Source organism: Borostomias antarcticus (assembly GCF_949987555.1).
Source record: "Borostomias antarcticus genome assembly, chromosome: 9".
Taxonomy (NCBI): domain Eukaryota; kingdom Metazoa; phylum Chordata; class Actinopteri; order Stomiiformes; family Stomiidae; genus Borostomias; species Borostomias antarcticus.
The window spans coordinates 2,838,178-2,854,712 of record NC_140242.1 but is presented as its reverse complement, the minus strand read 5'-3'; the positions used below and the strand labels follow the sequence as shown (position 1 = coordinate 2,854,712).

Below are 16,535 nucleotides of genomic sequence, written 5' to 3'. Positions count from 1 at the left end.
AGAGACAGAGAGAGAGAGATACAGAGAGAGAGAGAGAGAGAGAGAGAGAGATATAGAGAGAGAGATACAGAGAGAGAGAGAAGAGAGAGAGAGAGAGAGAGAGAGAGAGAGAGAGAGAGAGAGAGAGTGATATATGGAGCGAGGAGAGAGAGGAGAGAGAGGAGAGGAGAGACGCGCTCTACCCTGTCATGGTCATGCTGGTTGTTTCGAGGCTGAGACAGATCAGTTAGGAGTTAAGCTGCTGGTGCTCTTCAGACCCGACTCTGATCGCACAACAGACCACCCTCACAAGGTCTTCAGAGAGAGATGAGAGAAGGTAAGATAGGACCGCGTGTGTGTGTGTGTGTGTGTGTGTGTATGTGTGTGTTTGTAATTGTATGTTTCTTCCCACCTCTAAATGCTCAACTGTCTTTAACAGCCTTTACACGACTGGCGGCTTCTCAATCCCGACACATGTAGATGATGAAAGAGGAAATCGGTTAATACTGTATGCTTTATTTTCCACGCGTTCTCTTTCCACCTGACGGCCAACGAGCAGAATAGTTTCACTAATGTTGTGTTTCCTCAGACGTTAGGTTCGACCGGGTGGACAGACCTTTCCTCAGACCTAGGGTTCGACCGGGCGGACAGACCTTTCAAACAGCTGGCTTGACCCATGCTCCTTACCCTGTTAATCATGTGTCACATATTCGAACAGAGGGTGGCGATCTGGTGTGTGTGTGTGTGTGTGTGTGTGTGTGTGTGTGCGTCTGTGTTTAACACAGATGTGTTTAACCCTTGGATGATGGGGCCAGCTATAAAGCTGTCTGGCCAGATGCCTTATAGGGGCATTCCTTACTGACACAACCCAGCCTGTCGGCTCCAGGGTTGGGTCTGACACACACACACACACACACACACACTCTGATACACACAGATACCAATCACAGCCCAGCCGTGTCACTGCCATGTTTGGGTCTCAAGGGGCATCGCGCGCACACGCACACACACACACACACACACACACACACACACACACACACACACACACACACACACACGTGTGGATACCACTCCCGGACTGTGGAAGGGAAGAGGACAGAGAGAGGGAATGCACAGCGAGAGCAAACATCAGACGTCATATTCTATAACTATCGCTCTATGATGGAAACATGGGATAGTTTAGTTACTTACACACACACACACACACACACACACACACACACAGCTCTGGGCTACAGGGAGAGTCTCGTCCAGGTCGCGAGATTACTTTTCGCAACCCAGTTTAGCAAGAACCCCATATAGTTTAGGGTTAAGGTTAGGGTTAGGATGAGGGTCAGGTTTAGGGTTAGGTTTAGGGTTAACCCTAAACTCAATGGTGTTATCGCTAAACTGGGTTGCGAAACGCGTAGACGCGTCCAGGTCAGATAACTCCGTTAGCGTTAGCCGCTAGCTCTCACCTGCCCTACAGGCCGCTAGTCTGTCTGTCACTGGGATGAGTCACAATACACAAACAACAGCATCGTTATGGATCAGCTCTCTAAACGGCCTTACATAGAACTGTCTCACAAACATTCAGAGTGTGTGTGTGTGTGTGTGTGTGTGTGTGTGTGTGTGTGTGTGTGTGTGCGGTGTCATGGGAAAAGGCTGGTTCTCAGGCCATGGTGTCTCTTCCCTAGGCAGGTCACAGGCAGCTATTTATATACACACACACACACACACACACACATATACAGTAGTGCTGTATATCATCACCAGGGTCATGGAGGCTTTCCAGTCTGTCACGGTTCTGCATAACTTATGTTGTTTTCCTCTTTTTCTCCCATTCTATCCTCTCTACCCTGCCTGGTGCTCCTCCCTCCCCTCCTGCGCCTCCACCCACCTCCTCACCTGCCCTCCTCCTCCTACCCCTCCTCTCTCTCCCTACCCCTCCTCTCTCTCCCTACCCCTCCTCTCTCTCCCTACCCCTCCCCCTCACCTGCCCTCCTCCCCCTACCCCACCCCCTCACCTGCCCTCCTCCCCCTACCCCTCTTCTCTCTCCCTACCCCACCCCCTCACCTGCCCTCCTCCCCCTACCCCTCCTCTCTCTCCCTACCCCACCCCCTCACCTGCCCTCCTCCCCCTACCCCTCCTCTCTCTCCCTACCCCACCCCCTCACCTGCCCTCCTCCCCCTACCCCTCCTCTCTCTCCCTACCCCACCCCCTCACCTGCCCTCCTCCCCCTACCCCTCTTCTCTCTCCCTACCCCACCCCCTCACCTGCCCTCCTCCCCCTACCCCTCCTCTCTCTCCCTACCCGACCCCACCTCTCTCACCCCTCTCTCCCTCTCTCTCTCTCCTCCTCCACCCCCTCTCTCCCTCTCTCTCTCTCTCCTCCTGGTCCTGATCTCTCCCAGCTGAGCAGACATGGGGGACTGGAGCCTGCTGGGTAACTTCCTGGAGGAGGTCCAGGAGCACTCCACCTCGGTGGGCAAGGTGTGGCTGACCGTTCTCTTCATCTTCCGCATCCTGGTGCTGGGCACGGCGGCCGAGTCGTCCTGGGGCGACGAGCAGAGCGACTTCCTGTGCGACACGCAGCAGCCCGGCTGCACCAACGTGTGCTACGACCGCGCCTTCCCCATCGCCCACATCCGCTACTGGGTGCTGCAGATCGTGTTCGTCTCCACGCCGTCGCTGATCTACATGGGCCACGCCATGCACACGGTCCGGGTGGAGGAGAAGAGGCGGCGCCGGGAGCTGGAGGAGAGGAGGGAGGCGGTGGGGGACTCGGGCGGCGGCGGCGGCGGAGGGGAGAAGGAGTACCTCCAGGAGAAGGAGCCGCCGTCGGAGGGGCCGGCGCCGCGGATCCGCCTGCGGGGGGCGTTGCTCCAGACCTACATCCTCAGCATCGTCATCCGCACGGCCATGGAGGTGATCTTCGTGGTGATCCAGTACAGGATCTACGGCGTGTTCCTGGGCGTGCTCTACCGCTGCAACGCGCTGCCCTGCCCCAACCCGGTCAACTGCTACATGTCGCGTCCCACCGAGAAGAACGTGTTCATCGTGTTCATGCTGGTGGTGGCGGGCGTGTCGCTGCTGCTCTCCGTGGTCGAGCTCCACCACCTGGGCTGGCGGCGGGTGAAGAGGTGCCTGAGGGCCCGCGCCCTCCGGGACTCCGCCCTCCGCGACAGCCTGGCGGCGACGGCACCCGGGGACGACGGCGCCCCGGGGCCCAATTCCCCGCCGCCGCCCGCGCCGCCCTCACGCACCCCGCCGCCGGACTTCAACCAGTGCCTGGCGCAGCAGCAGGGGGCGGGGGGCGGGGGCGGCGCGGGCGGGGCACCGGGGGGCGTGATGATGAGCGCCCCGCCCTTCAGCCACCGGGTGGCGCTGCAGCAGAACTCCGCCAACATGGCCACCGAGCGCCACCACGGCCTGGACCGCCTGGAGCGTCGCCACGACGACCTGGAGCGGGGGGGGTTCCTGAGGATGAGCTACAGCCAGGCGGCGCCGGGGGAGGGGCTTCTGCTCGACGGCTGCCCGCCCCTCCAGTGCGCGCCGCCGCACGCCACCGGGTATCTGAACGACAAGCGGCGCCTCAGCAAGACCAGCGGCACGAGCAGCCGGGTCAGACCTGATGACCTGGCAGTCTAGACACGGCCTCAGATAAGGACTAAGAGAGAGAGGGGGGGGGGGGAGAGACGGAGAGAGAGAGAGAGGGAGAGAGGGAGGGAGAGAGAGAGAGAGAGAGAGGGAGACAGAGAGGGAGAGAGAGAGAGAGGGAGACAGAGAGGGAGGGAGAGAGAGAGGGAGAGAGAGAGAGGGAGACAGAGAGGGAGAGAGAGAGAAGGAGAGGGAGGGAGAGAGAGAGGGGGGAGAGGTAGAGAGGGAGAGGGGGGAGAGGGAGAGGGAGAGAGAGAGAGAGAGGGGGGGGGCGGAGGTCTGGACCTTCAGAAGCACAGAGAGAGCTGGTGGAGGGGGTGGGGAGGGACTGAGAGATGGACAGATGGAGAGAGAGAGAGAGGAGGAGGAGAGGACTGAGAGATGGACAGAAGGAGAGAGAGGAGGAGGAGCAGGAGGATGAGGAGGAGAGGACTGAGATAGAAGGGGAGGGAGAGGCAGGGAGGGGGGGGCATCCAGAATGAGAAGGATGGGACAGGCTGGACCTAGACTTGATAGAGTGAAGCGTTGAGATGCAGTATGAGTTCTACTATGTATCTATCCAGGCTCCAGAGGACTGGCCACCAGGCACAGCCCTGGACCTGCAGCCCTACCCTGGGCCCCGTGGACAGGATGACCTGGACCTGCAGCCCTACCCTGGGCCCCGTGGACAGGATGACCTGGACCTGCAGCCCTACCCTGGGCCCCGTGGACAGGATGACCTGGACCTGCAGCCCTACCCTGGGCCCCGTGGACAGGATGACCTGGACCTGCAGCCCTACCCTGGGCCCCGTGGACAGGATGACCTGGACCTGCAGCCCTACCCTGGGCCCCGTGGACAGGATGACCTGGACCTGCAGCCCTACCCTGGGCCCCGTGGACAGGATGACCTGGACCTGCAGCCCTACCCTGGGCCCCGTGGACAGGATGACCTGGACCTGCAGCCCTACCCTGGGCCCCGTGGACAGGATGACCTGGGGGTCTCAGTGGGACTACCAGACAGAGACAGCAGAAGGGACCCTGAGAGGCCGGACTGTGCCAACAGAGGGAGAACTGACCGCCCGATGTCATTTCAAATGTTGACTTCCATGGAGTGAAGAAATACTGACGCAAAAGAGAATTACCTTTGAAATCACTACTCAGCTAAAAGAAAAAAGAAAAAAAAGAAACTTGAGGTGTTTTGTTTTCTGTTTTGATATTTCGGAGAAAACTCAAAACTCTCAGCTGTCCATACATTCAATCGGTCTTTATAAAAGCCAACAAGCACACGCTCTCTCTCTTCCTCTATCTCACACACACACACACTCACACACACACACACACACACACACACACACACACACACACACACACACACACACAGGCAGAAAAGCCTTAATCTTCAGGGGCCTGACCATAACCCCATGATCTGTGGCATGAGATGACAAAAGTCATCAGCTGTTATGCAGTAACTTTGGAAAGTGAAATTGTGACACACATGTCACTGCAATGGCATTCTCACTGCTTCAAATAGCCACAGCAACTGTCTGGGTTAATATCCTGAGGTCCCTGTTTTCGGGAAGCACTTATTGTATCTCCTGGAACTAGGAACACCAGGTACCGTGAGGGAAACGAACTCTGTTCTAAACATAGAAACTATCATGCTGAACAATGCTAGAAACTATGCAAAACGTGATGTTGCTCCTTTCTGAGATCGTGTGTGTGGTACTCAGGTACAGAGTGTGTGGAGATGTGACTATTAAGTGCCTTTATGGCGATGCTGAATAGAAGACAGGGTCTACATATCTTCTACATTGTAATCTTAAATCTGTGAACGTCTCCTGAAAAGCACTTTCAACACAGATATTCTATTCAAAAAAAGCATGTTTAATCAAGCCAAAGCCGATTGGAGGGTTGGTTCTTCTACAGCGGGTCATGCTTGTTGGTGGTTTTCCGTTTCAGCCACTAGATGGAGACATTTGTCTTGTTCTCGTCTCTCTCTCCCCTGGGGGCTGAGGCTGATTTTAGTGTTGCCATCAGTGTTACCAGATCATCTTTGGCTCCACGTTATTGGGTCTTTGTTGAGACTCTCTACACTGTTAAAGACATAATAATAGTCTTTCCAATGGTTTTGATGGGCAATGTTTCATGATTGAAGAACCGTGTGTGAACCACAGAGGTAAGATAACTTCGGCCTATGAAGCCATCAGCCAACTGCTTTTGCTCGGGGATCTCGGTCAAGGGGACGTCAAGGGGACGTTCACACGTTCCACCTATTGTAACCTACAGTAGCCTGTAATAGCACTTTTGAGTACAGACATCACAGATAATTCTGTCTTTAAAACTTGCAATTAAACACCACCTGTCCATCCTCACTATTTAATGTGTTAAAAATGTGTAATAAATAATTTGTAAATGTTAAATGTTTGGTTGGTCTTTTTCCATCGTGGTCTACCTCGGCCTAGTTCTCTCTATAGGAATCAAGGATTCTGAGCAGCCTACAGGTATAGGCCTGCCTACCATGTCCAATAAAATGCTCTTCACGTAGACAATGAATACAGGCAACATAAAACAATAGAAATTCTAAAACAAGTAGCCTAGTCTACAGCAGGAAATCTGCTAAAACAAAAAACAACGTGCGGGTTCTAAGCTTTTAAAATATATAATAGAGAGACGGCATTAGCCACGATACAGTTTATCTAGAACAAATTATAATTATAATTAGGCCTATGTTATAACTGGGGGTTATAATAATCGAACTCCTTTTCCGTCGTCTCTCTGTGAGGTTTGGCTCTAGGCGGTACCCGTAGGCTTACACGAGGGGCCATATGGGGGTGAGTTGCATTCCAAAAAGATTTCCTTTCCTTTCTTCGTTCCTTGCTCAGATTATTTCACAGACCTTATTGCGGGGTTGGGTTTTCACCAATGATCTGTTTGCTGTAAAATAAATATCCATACCGTACAGAAAATAGCGAATTATGACTGAAATATGAAAGCCAGTTCAGATCATGTGGAATCTGCAAAGGAGAGTGAAAGAGGTCACACCGGGAGGAAACAGCCTTCTGAAATGGAATGCGCCCAGGGATGCGCCAGGCATTGTGGGAGATGTAGTTTACTACTCCATGGGCTTTTATAACGACCAAAGGGTTGGAGCACACCAGGAAAGACTACATAATCAAAAACGTCATACTGCCAAAGCCGGTCGCCTCTTGTTTTTACAAAAATAACTTGAATTTGATAGTAGAGGGTAAAGCTAGTTCCCCGATCAAATGAGTTTCACTTGAAAACTTCCCTTCCCTGTTGACAAGCGTCGGAGTTTAAAAACAGAAAGAAGTAAGTATCCACTACAGCCGAGTTACATCAGGTAGGACTAAGATGCTTAGCTAAGGTTATATATTTTCAACAGTACGCGTATCCACCTAACGTAGCATGCGTGCTCCAGTCTTTAGTAGTCACGCAGAGATATAGGACACCAAAGTCTAGCATGCTAACTGCTACCCTCCGCTAGCTCTCATCTCGTCTCCTGTCATGCGCAGCTATGAGGAAGCTGTGGACCCAGGCGGGCGTGGTGGGATCCGTGTCCGTCTCCATGGCGTTCGGCTCGATGCTGTGGTCGCAGAAGAAGCCCACGGAGCCTGACGGGACCACCGACCCCTGCTCGACCCCCTCCGGGGCCACGGGTCCCGGTCCCGGTCCTGCCTCCCCGTACGAGCTGAAACTCGTCCAGGTCCTGTTCCGCCACGGAGCGCGAACGCCGCTGAAATCCATCCCCGATGTGATGGAGGTAAGGACCCACCTGGGATGTGATAGGCCCTGTGCACCAGCTCCACTACTTCCTGAAAGTCACTTGGCATCTTTATTTCCTGTCCTATATGATTGGATTAAGTGATTAATCAGGTGTGCGCTGGGTCTGCCGCACACCTGATTAATCACTTAATCCAATCATATAGGACAGGAAATAAAGATGCCAGGTGACTTTCAGGAAGTAGTGGAGCTGGTGCACAGAGCCTATTATACAGCAGGACAGACATAGCAGGTATATCACACATTAGCGAGCAGAAACCGATCGCCATTGTGAAAAGTAAGCAAGGTTATTACCGTGTCACCATATATGACATAACCAGACATTTCTCTACAGGCGCAGTGGGTGCCCGACTTGTTGGAGCCGCCGGCGCACACGCAGATCAACTACATGGTCACGGACCTGGACGGAGGCCCGCGGCCCCCGGCGCCGCTGGAGGACAGCTACCGGAGCAACATTTTGAACGTGAGTGAGTGAATGAGAGAGATGGAGGGAGAGGGAGAGAGAGTGGAGTGAGTGAGTGAGTGAGAGAGATGGAGAGAGAGGGGGAGAGAGTGAGTGAGTGAGTGAGTGAGAGAGATGGAGGGAGAGGGGGAGAGAGAGAGAGTGAGTGAGTGAGAGAGATGGAGAGAGAGGGGGAGAGGGGGAGAGAGTGAGTGAGTGAGTGAGTGAGATAGAGGGAGAGTGGAGTGTGAGTGAGTGAGTGAGTGAGTGAGTGAGTGAGTGAGTGAGTGAGTGAGTGAGTGAGTGAGTGAGTGTGTGTGTGTGTCGGTATCCGTAGGAGGGAGAGGGGTGCTACTGGAGTCAGTACTGTGGCTAATAGATTTAATTTGTTTAGACAGGCATGTTTGCTTGTATAGAAAAGCCTCCAGACTGTCCCGTTGTTTATCAGCTGCCTTCCTCACCAGCCTGTTGAGTTTTTGTTGCCCCCCCTGCCTTGATGCCCACCCCCGAAAAACACAGCACAGAACAGTGTAGTGTTCTACCCCCAGACTGGTAGAACAGAACAGTGTAGTGTTCTACTCCCAGAGTGGTAGAACATCCGCAGCAGCACGCGCTTAAGAACCGGAGCCTCCTGAGGAAGAACAGTCTTCTCTGTCCTGAGGATGGTACTGATAGACTGATAGACGATGGATAGTATAGTAAATTGCCAGTTTGGGAACCTTGAAATATCTAGCTGAGTACCTGGAATGAGGAACCGACTAGCACTGATAAGATACTGGAAGGACAAGCGATTACAAGAATCCCCAATGTACCTGTACCCATACTACTTACACATGGCAAATATACTTCATATTATTTTCTATTGTACAATACTGTTATTGAACTGGTTGACTCAAAGCCTAATGACAGCCAATGAGATTTCCCCAGACCAGTGACATCATCCAGTGAGAAAGGTCCACACGGCCACTCAAGTGCTCTCCCACTCCCCCGACGCGGACGAAGCCTCGCGGGGTCAACGGGGAGATTCTCCGCTTTAGTGTTTGTCCTAGTCTAATCTGTCCAGATAACCAGTCCAGCCCAGGTGAACCCTGTCCATTGTCTCCCCCCCCGCGCAGGGTGGTACGTTCCCAGGTCAGCTGACCGCGGTGGGCATGCAGCAGCTGTACGAGCTGGGCCAGAGGTTGAGGCAGAAGTACATCCAGGACACGTCCTTCCTCTCCGCCACCTTCAACCCCGCCGAGGTCTAGTGAGTACGGAGTCTGGACCAGTCTAGTGAGGACCGGTCTAGTGAGTACGGAGTCTGGACCAGTCTAGTGAGGACCAGTCTAGTGAGTACGGAGTCTGGACCAGTCTAGTGAGGACCAGTCTAGTGAGTACGGAGTCTGGACCGGTCTAGTGAGGACCAGTCTAGTGAGGACCGGTCTAGTGAGGACCAGTCTAGTGAGTATGGAGTCTGGACCGGTCTAGTGAGGACCAGTCTAGTGAGTACGGAGTCTGGACCAGTCTAGTGAGTACGGAGTCTGGACCAGTCTAGTGAGTACGGAGTCTGGACCGGTCTAGTGAGGACCAGTCTAGTGAGTATGGAGTCTGGACCAGTCTAGTGAGTACGGAGTCTGGACCAGTCTAGTGAGTACGGAGTCTGGACCAGTCTAGTGAGGACCAGTCTAGTGAGTACGGAGTCTGGACCAGTCTAGTGAGGACCAGTCTAGTGAGTACGGAGTCTGGACCAGTCTAGTGAGTACGGAGTCTGGACCAGTCTAGTGAGGACCAGTCTAGTGAGTACGGAGTCTGGACCAGTCTAGTGAGGACCAGTCTAGTGAGTACAGAGTCTGGACCGGTCTAGTGAGGACCAGTCTAGTGAGTACGGAGTCTGGACCAGTCTAGTGAGTACGGAGTCTGGACCAGTCTAGTGAGGACCGGTCTAGTGAGTACGGAGTCTGGACCGGTCTAGTGAAGACCGGTCTAGTGAGGACCAGTCTAGTGAGTACGGAGTCTGGACCGGTCTAGTGAGGACCAGTCTAGTGAGGACCAGTCTAGTGAGGACCGGTCTAGTGAGTACGGAGTCTGGACCGGTCTAGTGAGGACCAGTCTAGTGAGTACGGAGTCTGGACCAGTCTAGTGAGGACCAGTCTAGCGAGTACGGAGTCTGGACTGGCCTAGTGAGTACGGAGTCTGGACTGGTCTAGTGAGTACGGAGTCTGGACCGGTCTAGTGAGTACGGAGTCTGGACCGGTCTAGTGAGTACGGAGTCTGGACCAGTCTAGTGAGTACGGAGTCTGGACCGGTCTAGTGAGTACGGAGTCTGGACCAGTCTAGTGAGTACAGAGTCTGGACCGGTCTAGTGAGGACCGGTCTAGTGAGTATGGAGTCTGGACCAGTCTAGTGAGTACGGAGTCTGGACCGGTCTAGTGAGGACCAGTCTAGTGAGTACAGAGTCTGGACCGGTCTAGTGAGGACCAGTCTAGTGAATACAGAGTCTGGACCAACAACACGAACAAAAGAGATATCAATGGAATGTCTTTATCGGGAGACGCGTGTTTAATGTGTGACTGGGAACCGGGCCGGTGGGAGCTCACGTCTCTCTGCCACACATTCACATACCTAGAAGACGTGATGGTCGTAACCGTGTTATAGGCGCTATAGTAGACGGACAGACAGACAGACAGAGAGAGAGACAGACAGAGAGAGAGAGAGAGACACACACACACACACTTACTTATTTACTTATTTACTTTATTAATGGCGTTTCCGCAGTAGAAATGACAGCAAGGCTGGAAGGAAAAGGACAGTAGATACAGAGCAACTAGAAATACACTAGATAAGAGGCTAGTAGCATAGAAAGAGCAATAACAGAGATACATCTATATGTACAGTAACTACTCAGCATAGAATAAGATATATGTACCTACATACATTGTCTGTATAAATATAACGGTAACACTTTACAATAAGGGTACATTAATAAGCGTTAGTTAATGCATTATTAAGCATTAAGTAACAGTTAACTAATGTTTTTTGTGACCCTTATTGTAAAGTGTGACCAATATAACTATACAAGTGTGTGTGTGTATATATATATATATAAGTACTAAGTCTAGGAATACACATACATACCTAGATACAGTGTAGGTTACAGTGTAGTGCAGTGTATATATACAGTATATAAGTCTAGGAGTACACGTATATACAGTACATAGATGGCGTGTCACCTACACTGTGTCATCTTCTCTCTTGCACAGCGTGCGCTCCACTAACATCGTGAGAACCATCGAGTCGGCCAAATGCCTGATAGCTGGACTGTTCCAGCAAAAACAGAAAGGTAGGTGTCACTGTGTGTGTGTACGTGCGTGTATGTGTGTGTGTGTGTGTGGTTGTCTCTTCCTCTCATCGTCTTCCTGTCTCCCTCTCTGTCCTCCGCTCTTGAAGACATCGTGCCCATTGTGACGACGGGGTCCGAGTCAGAGATCCTGTATCCCAACTACCACGGCTGCAAACTCCTCCGAATGCTGGGAGGGTAGGTCACAGGTCATAGGTCATACGGTGACCAGACGTCTGCTCAGCTCCATCCCACATCTGTGTGTTTGGGGAGGTGTAAAGACAGACTGGGACTGACTGAGGTTGACTCTGGCTGAAGAGTGATTGGCTCAGGTGGAGTGTGATTGGCTGAGGAATACTCTAGCTGATGTGTGATTGGCTGAGGTAGACCCTAGCTGATGTGTGATTGGCTGAGGTAGACCCTAGCTGATGTGTGATTGGCTAAGGTAGACCCTAGCTGATGTGTGATCGGCTGAGGTAGACTCTAGCTGATGTGTGATTGGCTGAGGTAGACTCTAGCTGATGTGTGATTGGTTGTTCCCTGGCTGCAGCCATCGCTGGGCGGAGTCGTCCACGCTGCCGGACATCGCTGCCGACCTCCAGAGTCTCCAGAGCGCGCTGGGCGTGGCCTCGCACCGCCACCTCGACTTCATCCTCATCAGGGACGACATGGTGGCCAGAGAGGTGACGCAACACACAGCAGCTAACACACAACACAGCAGCTAACACACAACACAGCAGTTAACACACAACACAGCAGTTAACACACAACACACAGCAGTTAACACAACACAGCAGTTAACACACAACACAGCAGTTAACACACAACACAGCAGCTAACACACAACACAGCAGCTAACACACAACACAGCAGTTAACACAGCATAGCAGTTAACACACAACACAGCAGTTAACACACAACACAGCAGCTAACACACAACACAGAGCAGTTAACACAACACAGCAGTTAACACACAACACAGCAGTTAACACACAACACAGCAGTTAACACACAACACAGCAGCTAACACACAACACAGCAGCTAACACACAACACAGCAGTTAACACAGCATAGCAGTTAACACACAACACAGCAGTTAACACACAACACAGCAGCTAACACACAACACAGCAGCTAACACACAACACACAGCAGTTAACACACAACACAGCAGTTAACACACAACACAGCAGCTAACACACAACACAGCAGTTAAAACAACACACAGCAGTTAACACACAACTCACAGCAGTCAACAACACAGCAGTTAACACACAACACAGCAGTTAACACACACCACAGCAGTTAACACACAACACAGCAGTTAACACACAACACAGACGTTAACACACAACTCACAGCAGTCAACAACACAGCAGTTGACACACAACACACAGCATTTAACACACAACACAGCATTTAAATGGGAACAATGGCCATTTGTTAAAACAGATATTATTCTGGAGGCCATATAACATGATGGAGGAAATGCTCAGTGATCCATGACGGGATCTCAGCTCATGACGAGTCAGTTTTGCCGCTCTTGTTCGTCAGGGAGAGGATTTCCTCAGGTCCCGTTAGCCAGATAGCGAGCTAGCAAGCTGTAATCTAATAGATACAAGACCTTTATTGACAGTCATGGCGGCGGAACATAGCAGCAGTGATGAAGGTGATTTTGGTGGCGATATCCAGTTGTACATAAGATCAGTCCACTCCAGTGGATCTCAGAGTCCGTTGGGGCATCAGTCCACTCCAGTGGATCTCAGAGTCCGTTGGGGCATCAGTCCACTCCAGTGGATCTCAGAGTCCGTTGGGGCAGCACTTGCATAAACTATAATTACTTGAAGACAAAAGAAGCCGGAAAGGTATGACGCAGTTTCCCCGTCTTCTGAGTGTTTATCGTTACATAGAAAAAGTCGCAAAAGTCGTTGAAATTCGATACTCTGTTCATTTCACCGCTGGGAGTCAGGAGCTGTTTTGATGACGAGCTCACCTGCCGCTCTCCCTGCGCGTCCCAACAATCTGCGGGCGCGCGAGCAGGTTTCCTCCATCATGTTCTACGGCCTCCAGAATATCTTTTTTTTAAACAAAGGCCATCGTTCCCCTTTAACATGCAACACAGCTGTGTGTTGAACTGGATGTCAACTCGACATCCTTATCAGACACAGAGACAACATTTTGCACCCGCTGTTTGCACTGTCCTGCCTGTCTGTCCTGTCTTTGCTCTGTCCTGTCTGTCTGTCTGTCCTGTCTTTGCTCTGTCCTGTCTGTCTGTCCTGTCTTTGCTCTGTCCTGTCTGTCTGTCCTGTCTTTGCTCTGTCCTGTCTGTCTGTCTGTCCTGTCTTTGCTCTGTCCTGTCTGTCTGTCCTGTCTTTGTTCTGTCCTGTCTGTCTGTCCTGTCTTTGCTCTGTCCTGTCTGTCTGTCCTGTCTTTGCTCTGTCCTGTCTGTCTGTCCTGTCTTTGCCCTGTCCTGTCTCGTCCTGCACCCTGTCCAATGTTGTCTCCATGTTTTGCACCACGGCCGAAAGAAAATTGCTAGTACATTGAAAAACTGCATAGCAATAAAACTTTGATTCTCAGCATAACACAATACTGCTATGTGTGTGTCTGTGTGTGTGTCTGCGTGTGTGTCTGCGTATGTGTCTGCGTGTGTGTGTGTTTGTGTCTGCGTGTGTGTGTGTGTCTGCGTGTGTGTGTGTGTGTCTGCGTGTGTGTGTCTGCGTGTGTGTCTGCGTGTGTGTGTGTGTCTGCGTGTGTGTCTGTGTGTGTGTGTGCGTGTCTGTGTGTGTCTGCGTGTGTGTGTGTGTGTTCAGACCCACGGCCTGCCCTGCCCACCAGTGCTGGACACGTGGAGGAAGACGGTGGAACAGCGAGCCGTGGACATGATGTATCACATCTACGACCCCAGCAAGAGGTCAGGAGGTCAGGAGGGAGAGAGATGAGCTACAGAGACTAAAGACGCAGACATACATTGTTGCCAATGCCATTAGTTTGCGGATAAAAGCGTCAGCTAAATGACTAATGTAAAACGTAATGTGTCCCATAGAGATTGAGTCTAATCTAGACCCTGAAGACCTTTCAATCAGGATGTTTTCTTAGTCTAGGACTGTATATACGTCACCTCCACCTCTCATGCAGTGTAGTTGTGGTTGTTGTTGTTCATGTTGTTGTTGTTGTTTTTCCTGGGCCAGGGAGAACCTGCAGCTGTGTGTGGGTCCCCTCCTCCACACCATGATGGACAACATGGAGGACAAGCTCCAGGACATGGCCACAGAGCCCGACAGGTCAGCGCCACTCCGGGGTCTAAATCTAACACACCCCACACAGCAGGACTCCGGGGTCTAAATCTAACACAGCAGGGCTGCGTTCCGAATCGCATACTTCTACTTCTTACTACCAGTACCTACTACAGCTGCCCTTAGAAAGTACGTACTTTGCAAGCAGTAGGCATCCAATTGGGACATACTACCTTGTCATAACATTGCGCCTTGAAATTTGCCCACATCCGTCGCTGTCCATAACGCGACATTCGTCTACAGCTGTCAACTCGCGCATATGACGCACATTACCGCTGCGCAAAGGATTGTGGGTCAGAATAGCCAGAAAAGCCTGCTGGCGTGCATACTGCAAAATACGACCGGATGTAGTAGGTCATCCTGGTACTTTTGCCATACTGCATGTGGCATACTATGTATTGGGACATACTACATTCTGTTTTGGCATACTATATAGTAGGGTAGTAGGCGATTCGGAACGCAGCCCAGGACTCCGGGGTCTAAATCTAACACACCCCACACAGCAGGACTCCGGGGTCTAAATCTAACACACCCCACACAGCAGCACACCAGGGTCTAAATCTAACACACCCCACACAGCAGGACTCCGGGGTCTAAATCTCACACACCCCACACAGCAGGACTCCGGGGTCTAAATCTAACACACCCCACACAGCAGGACTCCGGGGTCTAAATCTAACACACCCCTCACAGCAGCACACCAGGGTCTAAATCTAACACACACCGGGGGGTCTAAATCTAACACACACCGGGGGGTCTAACACACACATCACACATGCCACTAAAACAAGGCAGTGGAGGTGCGCTTCATTTAACTCCCTTTCGGATTTGGGTCAGTTGGTTTTGTACTGGGCTAGCTACGGTAAATCAAGCGGAGTGCAAGTGCTCCATCTCCCTCTCTCTCTCTCAGGAAGCTGTTCTTGTACTCGGCCCATGACACCACGCTGATGCCCTGTCTCATGGCGTTGGGGATTTTTGACCAGCAGTGGCCACCGTACGCCGCTGACATCACCGTGGAGCTGCACCAGCACCGACAGACCAAAGAGCCCTTCGTCAAAGTGTCCTACATCGGACAGGTAGGGGGAGGAGGGAACTGATCAGGATTGATTTTAAAATCTTAATGTTTATTTTTAAGGCTCTACATGGTTTGGCCCCCCACTATCTGGCTGAACTGATTCAAGTTCGGGCGACATCTAGAACCCTGAGGTCCTCCTCCGAGACTCTTTTAATAGTCCCTAGATCGAGACTTAAGACCAAGGGTGACCGAGCTTTTGCGGTGGCTGGCCCAAAGCTCTGGAACAGCCTCCCTCCACACATTAGACACGCACAGGACCTAGGGCTCTTTAAGTCTCAGCTTAAAACGCACTTGTTTTCCCTGGCTTTTGAGGCCTGATAGCCTACATCCCTTGTCCTGTTCTGTGTCCTGTCCTTTTATTGTTCTGTGATTATGTGCACTTTATTCTGTTTTTTGTTTTAGTTTATTTTATATAATGTACAGCACTTTGGTGCAACGGTTGATTTTAAACGTGCTTTATAAATAAAGTTGACCTTGAGGGCTCTGGGCGGGGGTCTCACTCTCCCTCACCTCACCCCCCCCTCTCTCTCTCTCCCTCCCCCCAGGACCAGCTGATCCAAGGCTGTAGCGGTGTCTACTGCCCCCTGGAGGAGTTCAGGCAAGCCCTCTCTGCCTACTCCCTGACCTCTGACCTCTACCAGTCCCTCTGTAACCGCACCGAGAACCTGACCGAGCCCTGAGTCCTCACCACTGACCCCCCACGACCCTGACCTCTCACCTCCCGACGTCTGAGGGCCTGACATCGTGGGAGGGGCAGCCAGGCCCCCTCTCTCTCTCTCTCTCTCTCGCCCACCGGCCCCAATCATGTTTACATCCCGTTTCTTTCCACTGCATCCGCGCTCCAGTCATCCGGCCAATCACGTCTGCGCTCCGAGGCGTCCAGGGGCGTTCCCAGTACAGGCTCCGCCTCCAGGAGGCGTCTTAGTCAGGACGAGGTCTTCATATGCTAATCATGTAATTATAAGGTTCATGCTAATCATCTAATTATAAGGTTCATGCTAATC

The 16,535-nt window shown here is 52.0% G+C and overlaps 2 protein-coding genes across 2 annotated transcripts; both read left to right on the top strand.

Moving 5' to 3' along the window:
• Positions 1-2,385: 2,385 nt before the first annotated feature.
• On the top strand, positions 2,386-3,612 carry gja5a (gap junction protein, alpha 5a; the record flags this gene model as incomplete). The annotated part of the gene is made up of 1 exon (XM_084443599.1): positions 2,386-3,612. The coding sequence occupies one exon, from the start codon at positions 2,386-2,388 to the stop codon at positions 3,610-3,612; it is 1,227 nt and encodes a 408-aa protein (XP_084299725.1).
• A 3,191-nt stretch (positions 3,613-6,803) lies between these two features.
• On the top strand, positions 6,804-16,522 carry acp6 (acid phosphatase 6, lysophosphatidic). Its single transcript, XM_084443598.1, has 11 exons — positions 6,804-6,930; positions 7,134-7,381; positions 7,736-7,864; positions 8,959-9,089; positions 11,083-11,162; positions 11,270-11,357; positions 11,710-11,842; positions 13,974-14,074; positions 14,352-14,444; positions 15,367-15,532; positions 16,077-16,522. The coding sequence occupies exons 2-11, from the start codon at positions 7,136-7,138 to the stop codon at positions 16,209-16,211; spliced, it is 1,302 nt and encodes a 433-aa protein (XP_084299724.1). The 5' UTR covers positions 6,804-6,930; positions 7,134-7,135; the 3' UTR covers positions 16,212-16,522.
• The last annotated feature ends 13 nt before the right edge of the window (positions 16,523-16,535 follow it).

Bases quoted from the DNA above. Each gene is read 5' to 3' on its own strand.
- acp6 (XM_084443598.1), top strand. From the start codon at position 7,136: ATGAGGAAGCTGTGGACCCAGGCGGGCGTGGTGGGATCCGTGTCCGTC. The intron at 9,090-11,082 runs GTGAGTACGGAG...TCTCTTGCACAG, and splicing joins TTCAACCCCGCCGAGGTCTA to CGTGCGCTCCACTAACATCG. The intron at 15,533-16,076 runs GTAGGGGGAGGA...CCCTCCCCCCAG, and splicing joins AAGTGTCCTACATCGGACAG to GACCAGCTGATCCAAGGCTG.